The sequence below is a fragment of the Pongo pygmaeus genome, chromosome 1 (genome assembly GCF_028885625.2).
Source record: "Pongo pygmaeus isolate AG05252 chromosome 1, NHGRI_mPonPyg2-v2.0_pri, whole genome shotgun sequence".
NCBI lineage: Eukaryota > Metazoa > Chordata > Mammalia > Primates > Hominidae > Pongo > Pongo pygmaeus.
Window position 1 is genome coordinate 194829008 of NC_072373.2, and position 17056 is coordinate 194846063.

The 17056-nt window shown below is 44.8% G+C and overlaps 1 protein-coding gene across 5 annotated transcripts in view; it reads right to left on the reverse strand.

The window, feature by feature from the left end:
* The window catches only part of AGO1 (argonaute RISC component 1), a 45598-nt gene that overhangs the window by 25714 nt on the left and 2828 nt on the right, over positions 1 to 17056 (reverse strand). Inside the window, exons 1-11 of one of the 5 annotated variants that reach the window (XM_063665917.1) lie at positions 16568 to 16744; positions 14424 to 14607; positions 10482 to 10602; positions 9873 to 10054; positions 9341 to 9477; positions 8980 to 9114; positions 8750 to 8837; positions 7888 to 8035; positions 1561 to 1680; positions 1075 to 1206; positions 817 to 950 (exon numbers count right to left, since the gene is read on the reverse strand). In XM_063665917.1, coding sequence (XP_063521987.1) covers positions 817 to 950; positions 1075 to 1206; positions 1561 to 1680; positions 7888 to 8035; positions 8750 to 8837; positions 8980 to 9114; positions 9341 to 9477; positions 9873 to 10054; positions 10482 to 10602; positions 14424 to 14607; positions 16568 to 16574 — 1388 coding nt within the window. In that variant the 5' untranslated portion in view covers positions 16575 to 16744. Of the gene's footprint in view, positions 1 to 816; positions 951 to 1074; positions 1207 to 1560; positions 1681 to 7887; positions 8036 to 8749; positions 8838 to 8979; positions 9115 to 9340; positions 9560 to 9872; positions 10055 to 10481; positions 10603 to 14423; positions 14608 to 16567; positions 16745 to 17056 lie in introns of those variants that run through there. The other 4 variants (XM_054496120.2, XM_063665911.1, XM_063665920.1 and 1 more) reach the window with 4 other exon arrangements.

Sequence of the window (17056 nt, forward strand, 5' to 3'; positions counted from 1 at the left end):
CCTGTGGTCCCAGCTACTCGGGAGGCTGAGGCAGGAGAATGGCGTGAAACCTGGGAGGTGGAGCTTGCAGTGAGCCAAGATCATGCCACTGCACTCCAGTCTGGGCGACAGAGCAAGACTCCGTCTCAAAAAAAAAAAAAAACAAAAAAAACTCCTGGTGAGGGGTTGTTGACTTCTTAAGCCATTACTGCCTTGTTTCTTTAAACCATTTGGCTATAACACTTTCCTCACTGGTGCCATCTACTCCCAGCTACGGTGGCACAGAGGCCCTGACAACCAGCTAAACAAGCTGCTCTATTTTGTTTCCAATTAGGAACACAAGTTTTGAAGCTCAGATCTGATTTGCTTCCAACTCTGACACTTTCCTGATGATGTACAAACTTTGGACAAGTTACTTAACCTCTTTTGAGCCTCAGTCTCCTGAAAATGGACATATCACCACCTACTCACTGTAAAGATGAAATGAGAGAATATAAATTAGGTACTTAAGTATAATTTTGGCGTAAACATTACAGTCATCACTACTACTATTTATTACCAATGATAATAATTATAACAATAAAACAATTCAGGCCTCTCTTAGGAGATTCATGCCCTAAAATCATCATCTTTGACATAGATATGGCTCCTTATTAACTTCCCCTGACCACAGATGGATAGAAAAAGAATTGGTGGAAGTTTGAGCCAGAAAGCACAATGCAGGCAGAGTCAAGACAGAACACATTACTGATCAATATCAGCCCCTGTGGACTACAGGAAGGCAGGCAGCTCCAGGGTCCTTCCCACCCTTCCACCCCTACACCGAACCCTCCTTACTTGAGCACCTCTTCTCGACACTGTTTTTGGGGTGCGAAGCAGGCGATGGCCCAGACTTTGATCTCAATCCCATTGTAGAACTGTTTCCCCCGCATGTCCCAGACACCCTGATTGGGTGTGGCAATGGCCCGGTTCTGGGGATAGGTAGAGGGGGCGCCCAGGTGAGCCTCAGTAGAGTCAGGTGGGTAGGGGAGCAAAAGCCCCTGGCTATACAACCCAACCACCCCGATATGCCCCGAGATGTTGTCTGGCCCTGACCCTGCTCACCCGGCCGCCGTACTGCAAGATGGGCGCCGGCAGCACTCGCCCTGTCACCTCCGTCATGTCATCTTTCACTTTGATCCCAAATTCCTGGATGTAGGGATCTAAGTTGTAGCTGGCATTCTTCATCTGCAGGACAAAAGAGAGCAATCTCAGGAGAACAGGAGCTTGGCAATACTGCTCACCCTCTGGGCATCAAGGAGAGAACCCTAAGGAGAAGCTGGGGATGGTACGGAATAGTCCTAAAAAGAGAGAGAAAGTGGAAGATGAGGGAAATGAGGGAATAACACAGCAAAGTAATACAGGAGAGAAAAAGAGACAGAAAGCAAAGTAGCTATACGGTCAAGAAGCAAAAGCAGCCTTATACAGTCCTAGGCAACAAATCTAGACTTGGGTTCTCCTGAAGGAAGGTCCTGCTGGGGCATTAAAACATTTATGCTACCAATGGCCCCAATGACTGAGCAAATGAGTAGGCCCACTGACCAGGCGACTGATCTCCTCCTGTCTGTCTGGAGCGGATCTAGCTGTGGCCTTTATCATGGTCGAAGTCTGGTTGTCGGTCAGCTTTTTAATACAGCGCTGCCCAGCCACAATGTTACAGACCTGAGGAAACAAGAAGGACAGGTAGCTCTGGCTTGAGTACAGTCCACCCTGTACCCAGAGCCCCACAATAAGGAAAGGTACCTTGGCTGTCAGCCATGGGGAAGGGAACTGAAAAATCCTTTGTGCATACATGTATTCTCCTCTTGAGTATCACTTGATAGGTAAATTAGAAAATATTCATGTGCAATGTAAAAGGCAATTCAGGCCCAGCGTGGTGGCTCATGCCTGTAATCCCAGCACCTTAAGAGGCCAAGGCGGGCAGATCACTTGAGGTCAGGAGTTCAAGACCAGCCTGGCCAACCCAGTCTCTACTAAAAATACAAAAATTAGCCAGGCATGGTGGCGTGCGCCTGTAATCCCAGCTACTCAAGAGGCTGAGGAACGAGAATCGCTTGAACCGGGAGGTGGAGGTTGCAGTGAGCCCAGATCACGCCACTGCACCCCCAGCCTGGGTGACAGAGTGAGACTCTGTCTCAAAAAAAAAAAAGGACAATTCAATGGCTTGCGATCCAGAGCCAGATCTGGGCTCAGGTCTCAGATTTTATTTATTTATTTATTTTTTTGAGATAGAGTCTCGCTCTGTCTCCCAGGCTGGAGTGCAGTGGCGCAATCTCGGCTCAGAGACATCTGCCTCCCGGTTTAAGCAATTCTCCTGCCTTAGCCTCCCAAGTAGCTGGGATTACAGGCACCCGCCACCACGCCTGGCTAATTTTTGTATTTATTTATTTATTTATTTATTTATTTTTGAGAGGGAGTTTTGCTCTTCTTGCCCAGGCTGGAGTGCAATGGCAAATCTCGGTTTACTGCAACCTTCACCTCCCAGGTTCAAGCGATTCTCCTGCCTCAGCATTCCAAGTAGCTGGGATTACAGGCATGTGCTACCATGCCCGGCTAATTTTGTATTTTTAGTAGAGATGGGGTTTTGCCATGTTGGCCAGGCTGATCTTGAACTCCTGACCTCAGGTGATCCACCCACCTCGGCCTCCCAAAGTGCTGGGATTACAGGAGTGAGCCACCACATCTGACCTTCATATTTTAAGTGAGGATAATAGTAACAATCTAAGAGTTGTCTCAAGATTAAATAAAGCACTTAAAGGACTGAGTATAGTTCTGGAACACAGTAAACAATAAATTGTAGCACAGATTATTATTTGCCAAAGGACCATATATAGAGCTCTTCTGAACACTGAAAAACTCAATATACACAAATTAGATTTCTAAGGCAGCTGTCCAATGGTGACAGGTTGCTCCATCCTGCAACCCACCAGGACTAGGGTTGGTTCTAAACTCCTGAGCCCCCAGCCTACAGCTATCACTGTCTCTGTTGGCTGACAGTGTCCTCTGCTGGTGTGAGAAACATCCTGCCATTTACTTCATCTGTTCTGGGCCCAACAGAAAACAATAGAGATCATAAAAAGCTGTCTAGTGACATACAAGACTTCCACTCCCCAATATACTATATTCAGGATGCTGTGAACAGGAAGGCTTCTAGAATCGAGAGAGCCAGTAGGTCTGGAAATACTTCTGTTTGAAGTCCAGCTTTGCCATTTCCAGGTGATGTTACCTTAAACAGGACTCTTAACCACTCTGAGAATCTTCTTTAATCTCAAACATGAGAAAAAAAATACACTAGCTGTCTCATGAGGTTGTTGTAAGGATTTAGATGAGATGAAATGTGGAACTTGCTCCCATAGGGCCAACATTCTTTACACACTAGTTCTCGTCCTAATTCCCAGAGTTCATGGTAAACAATGGGAAGGAAAACCAGCCCAAGGTCACTTGCCTTCAAACTCCATATTCCAGAGAATAAACAAAATAGTCAATTCACTTAATAAAAATCCAAAATTATTGAAATTTGTGAGACTGCTCTCTTAAAGGTGCCTTAAAGTTGTAGCATTCTCTACAGGTGGTTACAGATACAGAATTAACACTAGCAAAAGACTAAATCAGGGATGTGGTGAAATTAGAATACTTGTACAACGCCAGTGGGAATATAAAATGGTATGGCAATTTCTCAAAAAATTAACCACAGAATTACCATATAAACCAGCAATTCTGCTTCTGGGCATGTACTCAAAAAAAATGAAAACAGGAACTTCAACAAATATTTGTACATCTCTGTTCACAGCAGCATTATTCACAATAACCAAAAGAAAGAAGCAACCCAAGTATCCATGGATAGATGAATGAATAAACAAAACATGATATATACATACAAAGGACTATTATTCAGCCTTAAAAAAGAAGGGAATCCTAACATGCTACAACACGGATGAACCTTGAAGACATTGTGTTAAGTGAAATATGCCAGTCAAAAAAGGACAAATACTATGATTCCACTTATTTGAAGTACCTACAGTGGTCAAATTCATAGAGACAGAAAGTAGAATGGTGGTTGCTAGGGGTTAAAAGGAAGGAGTTGTCATTTAATGGGTATAGAGTTTCAGTGTGGAATGATGAAAAAGTTCTGGAGATTGGTCATGGTGATGGTTGTACAACTGCATGAATGTATTTAATGCCACAGAACTGTATACTTAAAAATGGTTAAAATGGTAAATTTTATATTATGTATATTTTACCACAATTTGAAAAAGACGGAAGAAGGAATGAACTGTGATTTGAACATGAATAAATGATTTTGTGGACACTCAATGACCTACATAACTATTCAAGGAAGACAGAGGTGGACTGGAGGCACTACTTCTAGTTTCTAGTTGAATCTTCACAACTAGAAACTAGAACAATAATCCATATTGTTCTTCTACTTAAAACTTCCCAATGGATTCATATTATAATTAGAATAAAATCCTACCTGGCCAGAAATTACAACTCTCATTCTTTGCTGATGGGATTGTAAAATATCATAGCTACTTTGGGAAACAATCAGGCAGCTCATCATGATGTTAAACACTGGCCAGGTGCGGTGGCTCACGCCTGTAATCCCAGCACTTTGGGAGGCCAAGGCGGGCGGATCACGAGGTCAGGAGATTGAGACCATCCTGGCTAACACCGTGAAACCCCATCTCTACTAAAAATACAAAAAATTAGCCAGGCGTGGTGGCGGGCGCCTGCAGTCCCAGCTACTCAGGAGGCTGAGGCAGGAGAATGGCGTGAACCCAGGAGGCGGAGCTTGCAGTGAGCCAAGATCGCGCCACTGCACTCCAGCCTGGGTGACAGAGCGAGACTCTGTCTCCGAAAAAAAAAAAAAGATGTTAAACATTGTTATATATTATATCACTCTTAGGTGTATACTCCAGAGAAATAAAAACTTATGTTCACACAAAAATGTGTACATCAGTGTTCACAGCAGCATTATTCATGATACCCAAAAAGTAGAAACAATCCAAATGTCCATTAACTGATAAATGAATTAACAAAATATGACATATCCATCTGATGGAACGAGGATAAACCTTGAAAACATTATGCTAAATGACAGAAGCCAGTCATAAAAGGCCACATATTGTATTATTTCACATATATGATATGTCCAAAATAGGTATATCCAGAGACTGAAAGTAGATTAGTGGTTACTACAGGCTGTTGGGGAGAGAACGAATGGTGAGTAACTGCTAATGAATATAGGCTTTCTTTTAGGAGTGATATGTTCTGGAATCAGATAGTGGTGATGGCTGTTGTACAATTCTGTGAATATACTAAAACTACCTAATCATTTTAAAATGGTGAATTTTATCGTATGTGAATTATATCTTGATAAAGCTGTTTTTTTATTTTTTTTTGAGACAGGGTCTCCCTCTGTTGCCCAGGCTGGAATCCAGGGGCAGAATCACAGCTCACTGGGTTCAAGCAATGCTTCCACCTCAGCCTCCCAAGTAGCTGGGACCACACCACACCTGCAGTCAAGCGATCCTCCTGCCTTGGCCTCCCAAAGTGCTGGGATTACAGGTATGAGCCATCACAGCCAAGCTGGATAAAGCTTTTCCAAACAATAATAAAATGCCACGTAGTTTCAACAGGCTATATTATTTGACCCTCTGCAGAATCATCTCCTACTGCTTTTCCCCTCACGCAATACATTCTAGCCACCATAGCCTTCTGTCTATCCTTCAAAAAGATCCAAATTCTCTTCCACTTTAGAACCTTTGTACTTCTTCCTGCCTGGAAGGCTCTTCTCTCAGGTTCTTACAAGGTTGATTCTATGTCATAATTTGGGACTTAGCTCAAATGTCTCCTAAAAGAGGACTTCCCTAACAACTAAAACAGCTCTCTACTCTCTTCCTCCCTTACTTTATCCCCTTAACCTATTTTATTATTCTTATAGCACTTATCACCATCTGAAACTACCTTATGTGTTTATCAGCTTATTGTCTATCTCCCCCTTCTAGAATGTAAGCTCCATAACAGCTGGGACCTTGTCTGTCTTGTTAATCTCCATGTTCCTAGCACCTAAGAGTATATGACACATAGTAGGAGCTCAATAAATATATGTTAAATAAGCAACAACAGAAATCAAGGTCTAAGTCATAACACAAATTATACCCCTTGGAAACTACTGTTCTATTTAGAAATAATGTTAATTTGCTAACAACTCTCTGCTTACAGTAAATATCAGCTACTATCTACTTAGCTAAGATTGTCCCTAAAGACCTCTGTTTATACCTCAGAGAACATGTTGCCTTCATGTGCATCAGCAGTTATTAACCAAGTCAGAGTTCTTAGTTTTGGGGATCTCTTCTCCCTTCAGCCTAACTCCCTCAGGTTAGTTCTGAAATCCTAGAAGCTCACCAGAAGACTAGAGCTTTGGTCTGGGCTATCTGACTTCTGCTATTGGATAAAAGTAACAGGGTAGGCCAGACATGGCAGCTCATGCCCGTAATCCAGCACTTTGGGAGGCCGAGGTAGGCAGATCACTTGAGGCCAGGAGTTCGAGACCAGTGTGGCCAACATGGCGAAACCCCATCTCCACTAAAAATACAAAAAATACTTATCTGGGCACGGTGGCACACAACTGTAATCCTAGCTACTGGAGGCTGAGGCATGAGAATTGCTTCAACCTGGGAGGCTGAGGAGGTTACAGTGAGCCGAGATGGTGCCACTGCACTCCAGCGAGACTCTGTCTCAAAAAAACAAAAAAGAAAAAGAGGGTAGTCTAGTATAGTGCTTCTCCAACGTTAATGTACATCCCCTTTGGATCTTGTTAAAGGACAGATTCTGACTGGGCGTGGTGGCTCACACCTGTAATCCCAGCACTTTGGGAGGCCAAGGTGGGCGGATCACTTGAGGTCAGGAGTTCGAGACCAGCCTGACCAACATGGAGAAACCCCGTCTCTACTAAAAATACAAAATTAGCTGGGTGTGGTGGCGCATGCCTGTAATTCCAACTACTCAGGAGGCTGAGGCAGGAGAATCACTTGAACCCGGGAGACGGAGGTTGCAGTGAGCTAACAGCATGCCATTGCACTCCAGCCTGGGCAACAAGAACGAAACTCCGTCTCAAAAAAAAAAAAAAAAGATTCTGATTCAGTCAGTATGGGTGGAACCTGAAATCTGCATTTTAAGCAAGCTCTCAGGTAATGCCTATCCTGTTGGTACACATGACCACACTTTTTGAGTAGCATTGGACGAGACAATGAAGCAGTAGGCAGTAGTTTCTCATTCAATATTTTGGCTAGTATATACCAAACAAAATATAGCCCAGTGATTCTGTATTTGTATTCTATAACTTAGCGTTAGTCACTATTCCTTCTCTAGTTGTAGAATTCCAAAGGTCTACTGACTTATAAAAGTATGACAATCTTGGGGCTAAAACTTTTTCAAAAGGAACACATTAATCCTTGGAGAAACATGATTTACATTATAGGTAGTATTTATCACCAGTCTGTGTAGAATAAGGTACACTTATATCTTCAGGTCACTTAGGATCCCAGCTCTAAACAACAGGGGAAGAGAAATTAAGAGAACATGAGTGTGGGTATCTAAAATCTCTGTCCTGTACGAACTAATTACTTATTAAACAGTAAATTCAGCTTGTCTCTGCCTGGCAGCCCTGAAAGAACATGAGAGTAGGATGGGGGATAAGGAAACAACTTAGCAGGTAAGAATGAGGCCTCTATTTCACAGGAGAACTACCTCATACCTTCTCAGAATGTCAATTTTCCAAACTTCAAAATGAAAGAACAGACATCTGATGATCAGCATGCAGGTATATACAATGCCTATTCCCCAGCCATTACTTGGCAATCTCACCTCTAGGGGAAGGTAGGTATGCTTTTGTTCCTGGCCAACTTGTAGGCAGGGCAGATGGGGATACTTGAGCTGAAGGTTATATTTCTGCTTGAAATACTGTGCCACTGTGCACTCCACAGTCTGTCCACTCTCCAGCTGTAAGGGGAATCTGTTCAGAAGAAGGGAAGGAAGGGGGTGTCATAACCCAGCATTCAGTCCCACTTCTCTAGACCCACAACCATGGAAGCCTCAGACTTTTTCCTTTTTTATTTGGCCCCAATATGATGTGCAGGAAGGAAGTCCCAGACTGCTTCATCCTATCCAACTTCTTTGAGCATTGCCACTCATGGGAAAACAGGACATACAGGGCTCCAAGAGAGAAGCCAAAGGTTTGAAAGGCAAGTTCCACAAAAGTCAGGACACTATCTGACTCATTTATTTCCAATGTTGAGCATAAAGCCTGACACAGAGTAGACACTCATAATAATTAGTATACCCTAAGGTCAAGAATGGGAATGGAATCAATGACAGCTTCCCCAAGGAGCCCAGGAGCCTAGCTTTCTTTTTTCAAGAGAAAGAATAATTTGAGAGAGATTTTAACATTTGCCTAACCCTAACAGGAATCAGAGAACACACTTGCTCTCAAGTAAAGAACCAAAGAGGCAAGGAGATCAAGAAGGTAAAAATGGTAGGGAGAGTATCAACAGATCAGAGAAGGTAGAGAAAGGATGCCAAATTCCTACAGCTTATCTTCAAAAACAGGGCCAGTCCCCAAGGCTCATTCTCAAGGCCAGTGGGGGAGGGAGGGAGGGAAAGATAGTGAGTTTTAAATCTCAGCCCTTCTCCACCAACAAAGTATGACTCAGCACCCCTGCCAACTTACGTCTGATGGCTAGCAGGGCGACGGGTAACATTACACACGCGGTACTTCCTCTTCATCTGTCCACAGTGGGTGACTTCCACCTTCAGGCCTGAGATACACACACTGCTTGTCAGGGCTAAAATAGGTTGCTCACGTGCCCAGGCTTGGTCTCTCCCCTGAGCATACCCCAAGGGGATTTCCTCTTAGGGCTAAAGTGGTGCTTTTCCCTTCCCCTCCTGTTGGGTCCTCACCCTTGATCTCCTTGGTGAAGCGAACGCGCTGAGAGTCCGTGAGGGGCTTGGGCTGCTCATCTATGTTCCTGATGTCCAGCACCTCACACATGAACTCAATCACTGGCTGTGCCTTATAGAAGGCAGTGGCTGAGACTGTGGGGACAGGGTACAGATAGCTCAGCTCAGGTTCTGTCTTCCACAACACATGGAGGCACAGCAATTTATACCCTCTTCCTTAAAGGGCATTGGGATGGGGGAAGGGGGTGCCAGGGCTGTAGGAATTAGACTAGGAGTGTGGTTGCAGAGCTGGGAGGGATGAGGCTGGGAGTGTGGTCACTGGACTTGGGGTGCCCCTGGCTCCATAGCTCTCCCCACTCACCATCAATGTTGAGCATCATCTTCCACATGGCAGGGCGCACAGACTGGTGAAAGCCGAACCAGACCTCGCGCCCACCCCCCAGCGGGTGGTAGTAGCCCTCAGGCGGTGAGAAGAAGGAGCGGCCCACAGGGGTGTACCTGGCAGGGACAGGCAGAGAACTGGTCCCTCGGGCACAGGCCCCCACCCTGTGAGGCATCCTGGGCACGGAGGAGCCCTGGCCTGAAAGGCAGGACACCGGGGCTTTAATGCCAGCTCTGATGCTTTACTAGTTGTATGACTGACCTTGTGCAAGTTTCTACCTTCTCTCTGCCCTGCAGGGACAGAAGGGATGAGGCCCAAAGATATCTAAGAAGTTCAGGGCCAGGGCTTTAAACCATCTAAATATAAATGCACATTTGCCTGGCAAGTGGTAGGGCTTCAAATAATTTTTTTTTTTAATGGCACACCGTGGGACCTTAATATTTGCTCCCCCTCCTCCCCTGACAGCAGTTCTGCCAACACTAGTAGCCCAGATACTAACTACACCCAATACCTCATGGATGCCAGGTGCCTCATGGCCACATCCAGGGCTTGCACAGACTCCAAGGGAACAGGGATCTGGCCGCTGACCAGGGCCTCATGCAGCATTCGCCAGCTCACAATGGCTAGCCACTTGATGGAGACCTTAAAGATTCGATCCTTCCCTTCCCCAGGGATTGTCACCTCAAAGTCGACCTTCAGGAGGGTGAAAGAAAGGGGTGAAGGATTGCCATTGCTCTGCGAGAATGACCCCCAACTTCATGGATTTGCTGAGAACATGTTCTTCAAGTTGATAGGGGCTCATAATGAAAATCCAGAGTAAGTCTAGCCCCTTACGTTCTAGCCACCTTGGCTCAGTGCTTCTGTTCCTCTCAACTACCTCTCAGCCTAGCAGGAAGTCCTTTAGGTCTATTTTAAGTCTAATCTCAATCTGTTTAGGACACGGACAGGCACATGATAGACTAAATAAACATCAGCACCTACCCACCCCTCACCCTAAAACATACTTTCTCAGCACAAAAGATGAAAAGGATCTCTGGATCACCAGACTCCAAAGAGGCTTACATGAGCTTGGTTCTACCCCAGACCCCTGACACAGGCCTAGCCTGACTCCCAACCTTACCCGTTCGTTGCCAATGGGCAGTGCTGTGACAGTGTAAATGTTCTTCTTTCCATCATACACAGGCTTGCGATCACCAAAGATCTGAGGCTTGAAATGCTGGACCATGTATTCCACCACTTCCCTGTGGGGGATAGGAGTGGCCTGTGGAAGCTGAGAGACTACCACCACTTCAAGCTTTTGGAAGTAATTCAAAGTCCAGGCAATGTCCTATCTATTATACTCACTCCTAACATCTACTCTATGACAGTGCTTCTCAAACTTTAACATTCCTATGAATCACCTGGAGATTTTATTAAAATGTAGCTTCTGATTCAGCAGATCTAGAGTGAAGCCTGAAATCCCGCATTTCTAGCATGCTCCTAAGTGACACTGCTGGTCCTCAGATCACCAAGGCTGTAATGGACCTGAAAGAGTGGTATGAGTGCCTTCTGAGAAGAGGGGGAGGCTAAAGGGAGAAAAGCTTGACTCCAGGGTCTATCAAGAATCAGGAATAGGGCTAAGTATGGTGGCTCACACCTGTAATCCCAGTACTTTGGGCAGCCAAGGCAGGAGGATCACTTGAGCCTAGGAGCTCAAGGCTAGACTAGGTAACAGAGTGAGACCACATCTTCTACAAAAAAATAAAATGTTTTTAATTAGCTGGGTATGGTGGCATGTGCTTATAATCCCAGTTGCTTGGGAGATTGAGGCAGGAGGATCACCTGAGGCTGGGAGTTTGGGGTTACAGTGAGCTATAATCACACCACTGCACTCTGGCCTGGGGGACACAGTGAGACCCTGTCTCAAAAAAAAAAAAAAAAAGAATGGCCAGGTGCAGTGGATCATGCCTATAATCCCAGCACTTTGGGAGGCCAAGGTGGGCAATTCGCTTGAGCTCCCGAGGTTGAGACCAGCCTGGGCAACATGGAGAAACTCCATCTCTACAAAAAATACAAAAATTAGTCAGGCAAGATGGTGTGTGCCTATAGTCCCAGCTACTCAGGAGGCTGAAGTGGGAGGACCACTTGAGCCTGAGAGGCAGAGGTTGCAGTGAGCTGAGATCATGCCACTGCACTCCAGCCTGGGCGATAAAGCGAGACTCCATCTCAAAAAAAATAAAAAATAAAAAATAAATTAAAACAAAACAAAACAAAAAAATCAGGAACAGAATCTAGGCTGCTCCAATCTAATCCCAGATCTCTAATCCCAGATCTGATAAGCAAAAAAGGTAGAAGAGATGTGAACTGGAATAAGAATAAGCTGTGGTAGAAAAATCTCATCTCTTCCATCTCTCTGAAGCACTTAGTCTCACCACCCTATTTTTTCTCCATTACCATCTCTTACTTCCTGACCTCTGAAACTTAGACCCCAGGGTGTCCATTATTCCTTCAAAATTCCAGTTTATCTAACCAACTGACCTTCACACTTTCTAAATCAAAGTTCTTGAATACTACTGGATAACTCAAAATAGTACATTAGAAGCAACTGTGATCATATGGTTTCAATCCCAATTAGGCTTCAGTGCTGCCTAGCAATCTTTTTCATGTCCCTGATTACTTCTATCCCTCCTACACTATGTAGACTATGTAGAACTTTCTCCACTAGCCTCTAACTCCAGAACCCATATTTGTCTCCTATCAGGAAGCAGTTCTAATATTGAAAAAGGCAGAGGATAGTATGCAAGGCCACTCTCGAGTTTCCAGACATATACACAAACATATTTATATGTGTGTGCGTCAATTTTTCTCCTTTCTTCTTATACTCAAAATGCCCCTTCCATACGTTATTTTTAAACATACGAAAATATATTCAACTTCACTTATTAGAAAAATACAATTTAAAATTAGACCAAGATAAAAATGCCAAAGATCAAAAAAATCTGAAATATTAGATTGGTGCAGGTATAGGAAGAGACACTCTGATGCCTTATTGATGGGAGTATAAGTTGATACAACTTACCTTTAAAAACAAGTTGCAATATCTGAAAACTCTGAAATGTATTAGGCCAACAGTCCCACTCCTAGCAATTTATCCTACAAATACACTCACATTTGAGTGCAAAAATGAATCTATATATAATAATATTCAACAGTTTCATTTTTGTAGCAGAATTTAGACTCAAATGTTCCTCAATAGATTTATTACATAAGTTATATTACAGCCACTCAACCTATGCAAAAGAATGAGGCAGATCCATATGTGCTGGTATGTAATATCTTCAAAAATATATTGTTAAGTGGAAAAATGCAAAATACAGAACAAGGTATAAAGAACCCTATGTTTTGGGTGTTTAAAAATGTTATATGTGCATATATGCCTGTATATATGTAGAAAAGTATCTGGAAGCATATTCAAGAATGGTAACAACTGGCCAGGCATGATGGGTCATGCCTGTAATCCCAGCACTTTGGAAGGCTGAGGCAGGCAGACTGCTTGAAGTCAGGAGTTTGAGACCAGCCTGGCCAACATAGTGAAACCCTGTCTCTACTAAAAACACAAAAATTAGCCAGGCGTGGTGGTGGGTGCCTGTAATCCCAGCTACTAGGGAGGCTGAGGTAGAAGAATCGCTTGAATCCAGGAGGCAGAGGTTGCAGTGAGCCGAGATTACGCCACTGCACTCTGGCCTGGATGACAGAGTGAAACTCCGTCTCAAAAAAAAAAAAAATGGTAACAATTGGTCAGGCATGGTGGCTCATGCCTGTAATCCCAGTACTTTGGGAGGCCTAGGTAGACAGATCACTTGAGGTCAGGAGTTTGAGACCAGCCTGGTCAACATGGTGAAACCCTGTCCCTACTAAAATTACCTAAAAATTAGCTGGGTGTGGTGGGGGGCACCTGTAGTCCCAGCTACTCAGGAGGCTGAGGCAGAAGAATCGTTTGCCTGTCATCCCAGCTACTCGGGAGGCAGAGGCACGAGAATTGCCTGAACCTAGGAGGCAGAGGGTGCAGTGATCTGAGATGGCGCCACTGCACTCCAGCCTGGGCGACAGAGGGAGACTCTGTCTCAAAAAAAAAAAAAAAAAAAAAGGTAACAATTAATGGTACTGGGAGACTAGAGACCAGGATAGTAAGGAGACATTTTTCACTATTATTCTTTTTGTAATATTTGAATTTTTTAATATTATACATATAGTTTTCAAATAATAAAATTAATTAAAGAAATATCACAGAGGCTGGGCACAGTGGCTCACGCCTGTAATCCCAGCACTTTTGCGAGGCCAAAGTGGGCAGGTCACCTAGGGTCAGGAGTTAGAGATCAGCCTGGGCAACATGGTGAAACTCCGTCTCTACTAAAAATACAAAAAAATTAGCCGGGCATGGTGGCAGATGCCCGTAATCCCAGTTACTCAGGAGGCTGAGCCAGGAGAATCGCTTAAACCTGGGAGACGGAGGTTGCAGTGAGCTCAGATCACACCATTGCACTCCAGCCTGGGCAATAAGAGCAAAACTCCCTCTCAAAAAAAAAAAAAAAAAAAAAGGAAATATCACTTCCTCTAAATAAGGCTAATTCCTCCAACTGTGCATCCTACAATGTCCTTCTGCCTCATCAAGGACATCCCATTCATTTCTCCCCTCTGTCCCATACCTTTAACTTCTCCCTCTTTACTAGCTCCTTCTCCTTAATCTGTAAACATACCCATATCTCATTCTTTAAAACTCTTTATTCATTCAACTAATATTGAAATGTAGTAGGCACTGTACTTATTTCTTAACTCAATGTACTTAGATTAACTATCTCAACTACTTTCTGCTGAAATTGCTCTGGCAAAAGCCACTAATAATCTTCCAATAGCGAAGTCCAATTGGACTATTTTTCAGCATTTACCCTACTTGGCATCTCCCGCTCAAAAACTTGCTTAGATTTGGTGATACTACCCTCTACTGGTTTTTCTTTTACCTTTCTGGCCCCTCTTTCAAGGTTGGTGTCTTTCAGATTTGGTGGCTCAGGTGTGCATCACTTACCGGTTGACTCTACGGGGACACTTATCCGGCTTGATGTCCACCTCGTAGTGGTACACGTCGATCTTAGGGATGTCCACCTCAAAGTAATTGGCCAGGAGCTTGATTGGTTTCCCCACAGTGCCAATGCCAGGCCGGCGAGGTGCCTGGAACACCTGCTGCAGGGGGGGCAGGTAAGCGCCCGCAGCTACAAGACAAAGAGGCTGGTGAGGGTAAAGTCTGGCAATCTCCTAACTACTCTTATCAGAGAAGGAACAAGGCCTCCCAGAACAGGAACACGAGAGTACAGAGAATGCCTCTTTCCTGCTACCCAACCCAGCCAAGGGCTTCCAGGGGATATCTCAAGCTCCTCTGTGTTTTTTTTTTTTCTTTTTTAATCTCTCTCCAGTTAGGAAAATTATCCTTATCATCTATTTTTAATTCATTAAGTTAATATATAATAAGTTCCTATTGCATGTTAAGCAGAGAGACTAAATCTGGCTCCTAGTAACAAAACCCTTTCTTTCTTCTACTAGAGTAAGACACTTGCCTCCACCAGGTATCTAGCAGATCAAGAATTTCTATTCTCTGCCAGCCAGATGCTCACTCCATTCGTCACCATGCTGAATACAAAATGGCATAACCTTGATGTTCCTTTATAGGTGGGCAGGAAGAAGATCCAGACAAGGCCAGGCTGGGGAGGGCAGGGTCAGTGTTTGAGGCAGGATTAAGGCAACTGAATGGCGAGAGTTGGAGAGAGGGAAAACGAGAAAAGGCTCAAAGGATAGAGTTTGGAGACTAAGGAAAAGAGAAAGGGGGTTGGAAAAGAGGACAGAGCTGGAGGTCACAATAGAAAAAGGCCAGGAGAAAGAGAAGGCTGGAGTCAAGGGGTGGGGCAAAAGAGGTTAGGGTTGGAAGCTCAGGCAGGAAGAAACAAAGCGGCAACTGGGGAGACAATGATAAAAAAAAAAAAAAGCTTGAATAAAGAAAGAACTAACGGGTTTGGGAAGAAGAGGTGGCAATTAGAATGCTGGAGAAGAGACATCGGCTCTGCGAAGAACACAAGATTCTCTCCATGCCCCACAGATCCTTCCACACAGAAGGTCCAGACAGCAGCAGAAGAGATCAATTTCAAGACAGAGGAGGCCCTTGGGAAAGGGATAGGGTAGAGCCAGATCCAGCTACTTTACCCTCTTTTGCCAGTCTGGCTGCTGTCTCCAGTCTTATTTTCTAGCTTGGGGGGAAGAGAGAAAAAAAAAGGGAATAATATGCTACTATTATTCTTGGCAGTAGAGAACTAGCCCAGGTGGGAGAAGAGAGGGATAAACCAGCCCAGAACCTCCCATTACCAGACTTCTGCTTTCACAGTCAGACAAGCTGGGGGGATGGGGCATATCCTCAGCTGGGGGTCAGGAAGAGGTCAGAACCATTCATGGGAGGGGCAGCTTCCCAGAGCTAAGCTGCTCTGTTTCCCTCTAACCACCTGTCCAAGCCCAGTCCCACTTTTGCAGACAGGGAAATGAAGGCCCAGCCTGGATGGAAAAGGTCTTCAGGACTCAGCTACATGGGGAAGTGAAAACCTATCTACTAGCACCTGGCTGCCTACCTCAGAAAGTGCTGGACAGAAATTGCACACAAGCTCACGGACAGACAGACACACATTCCCATCACACACATCCAAACACACACTTAGACCTTGGCAATTTACACTTACACACGTATCCTTCACTGCCCTAGACTGAGTTCTTCAAAGGCAGGGACTATATCTGCCTTGGTCACTGCTTAATCTCCAGTGTCTGGCACACACACAGGAAGTATTCAACATACTGATATGAAATGAATGAACAAACATATCCACAGACACACCACAAAAACACACAAGCACACACAGCACACAAACACACGAACACCTGCAATTGCCCAGAAACAATTATAAACACTACACAAGACAAACGTGCACGTTTGTGGGTGTAGCCAGTAAGAGACATGCTTTCCCTCCCCAAGTTCTTATATTTCATTCACCTTCTTCCCCTCCCAGACTGAATAATCATTTGGGGCCTTGGGAGAAAGATAACCCCTAGAGCTGGGGGGCTAGTTAGAAATGATGGGGGATGGGACAGACACTCTAGCCTCAAAGCCTTCTCTTCCCCAGAAACCCGACTACATACCACACATAGCCTTAGAGCACCTTCCTCTCCAAAGAGGCTTTGGGAAAACAGGGGAGCCCACACCCCCACTTCATCTCCAAACTAGGAAAGACGGCAGGAAGCAGGAACCTCTCTCCCATTCCATCCCCTTGAAAGCCTAACAACAGCACAGTCTCCTCCCCGCCCCCCTTACCCCAGCTTTTAGTCTGAGAAAGGGAGACACTTCCCTACAGACCCAGACAGGGACAGACGGCCACTTTGTGATGCAGATGAGGGCCCCAGCACAGAGGACAAAGCTTGGGCCTAGGGGGAAAGGGGCGGGGCCCTTCTCTTCAGACAAAAGCAAGGAGGGAGGGGCCCTGAAAAGGACACTCCCCCTCCCCCATCCCCAAGGAGCCCAGAGAAGGAAAAGTAACAGAGCTGAAAACCCTGGCTCAGGATTCCTTTCTTGCAGTTCTGAGGCCCACACACCTCCCAAGGAGCCAGACTGCCTATTCAAAAGACACAAAT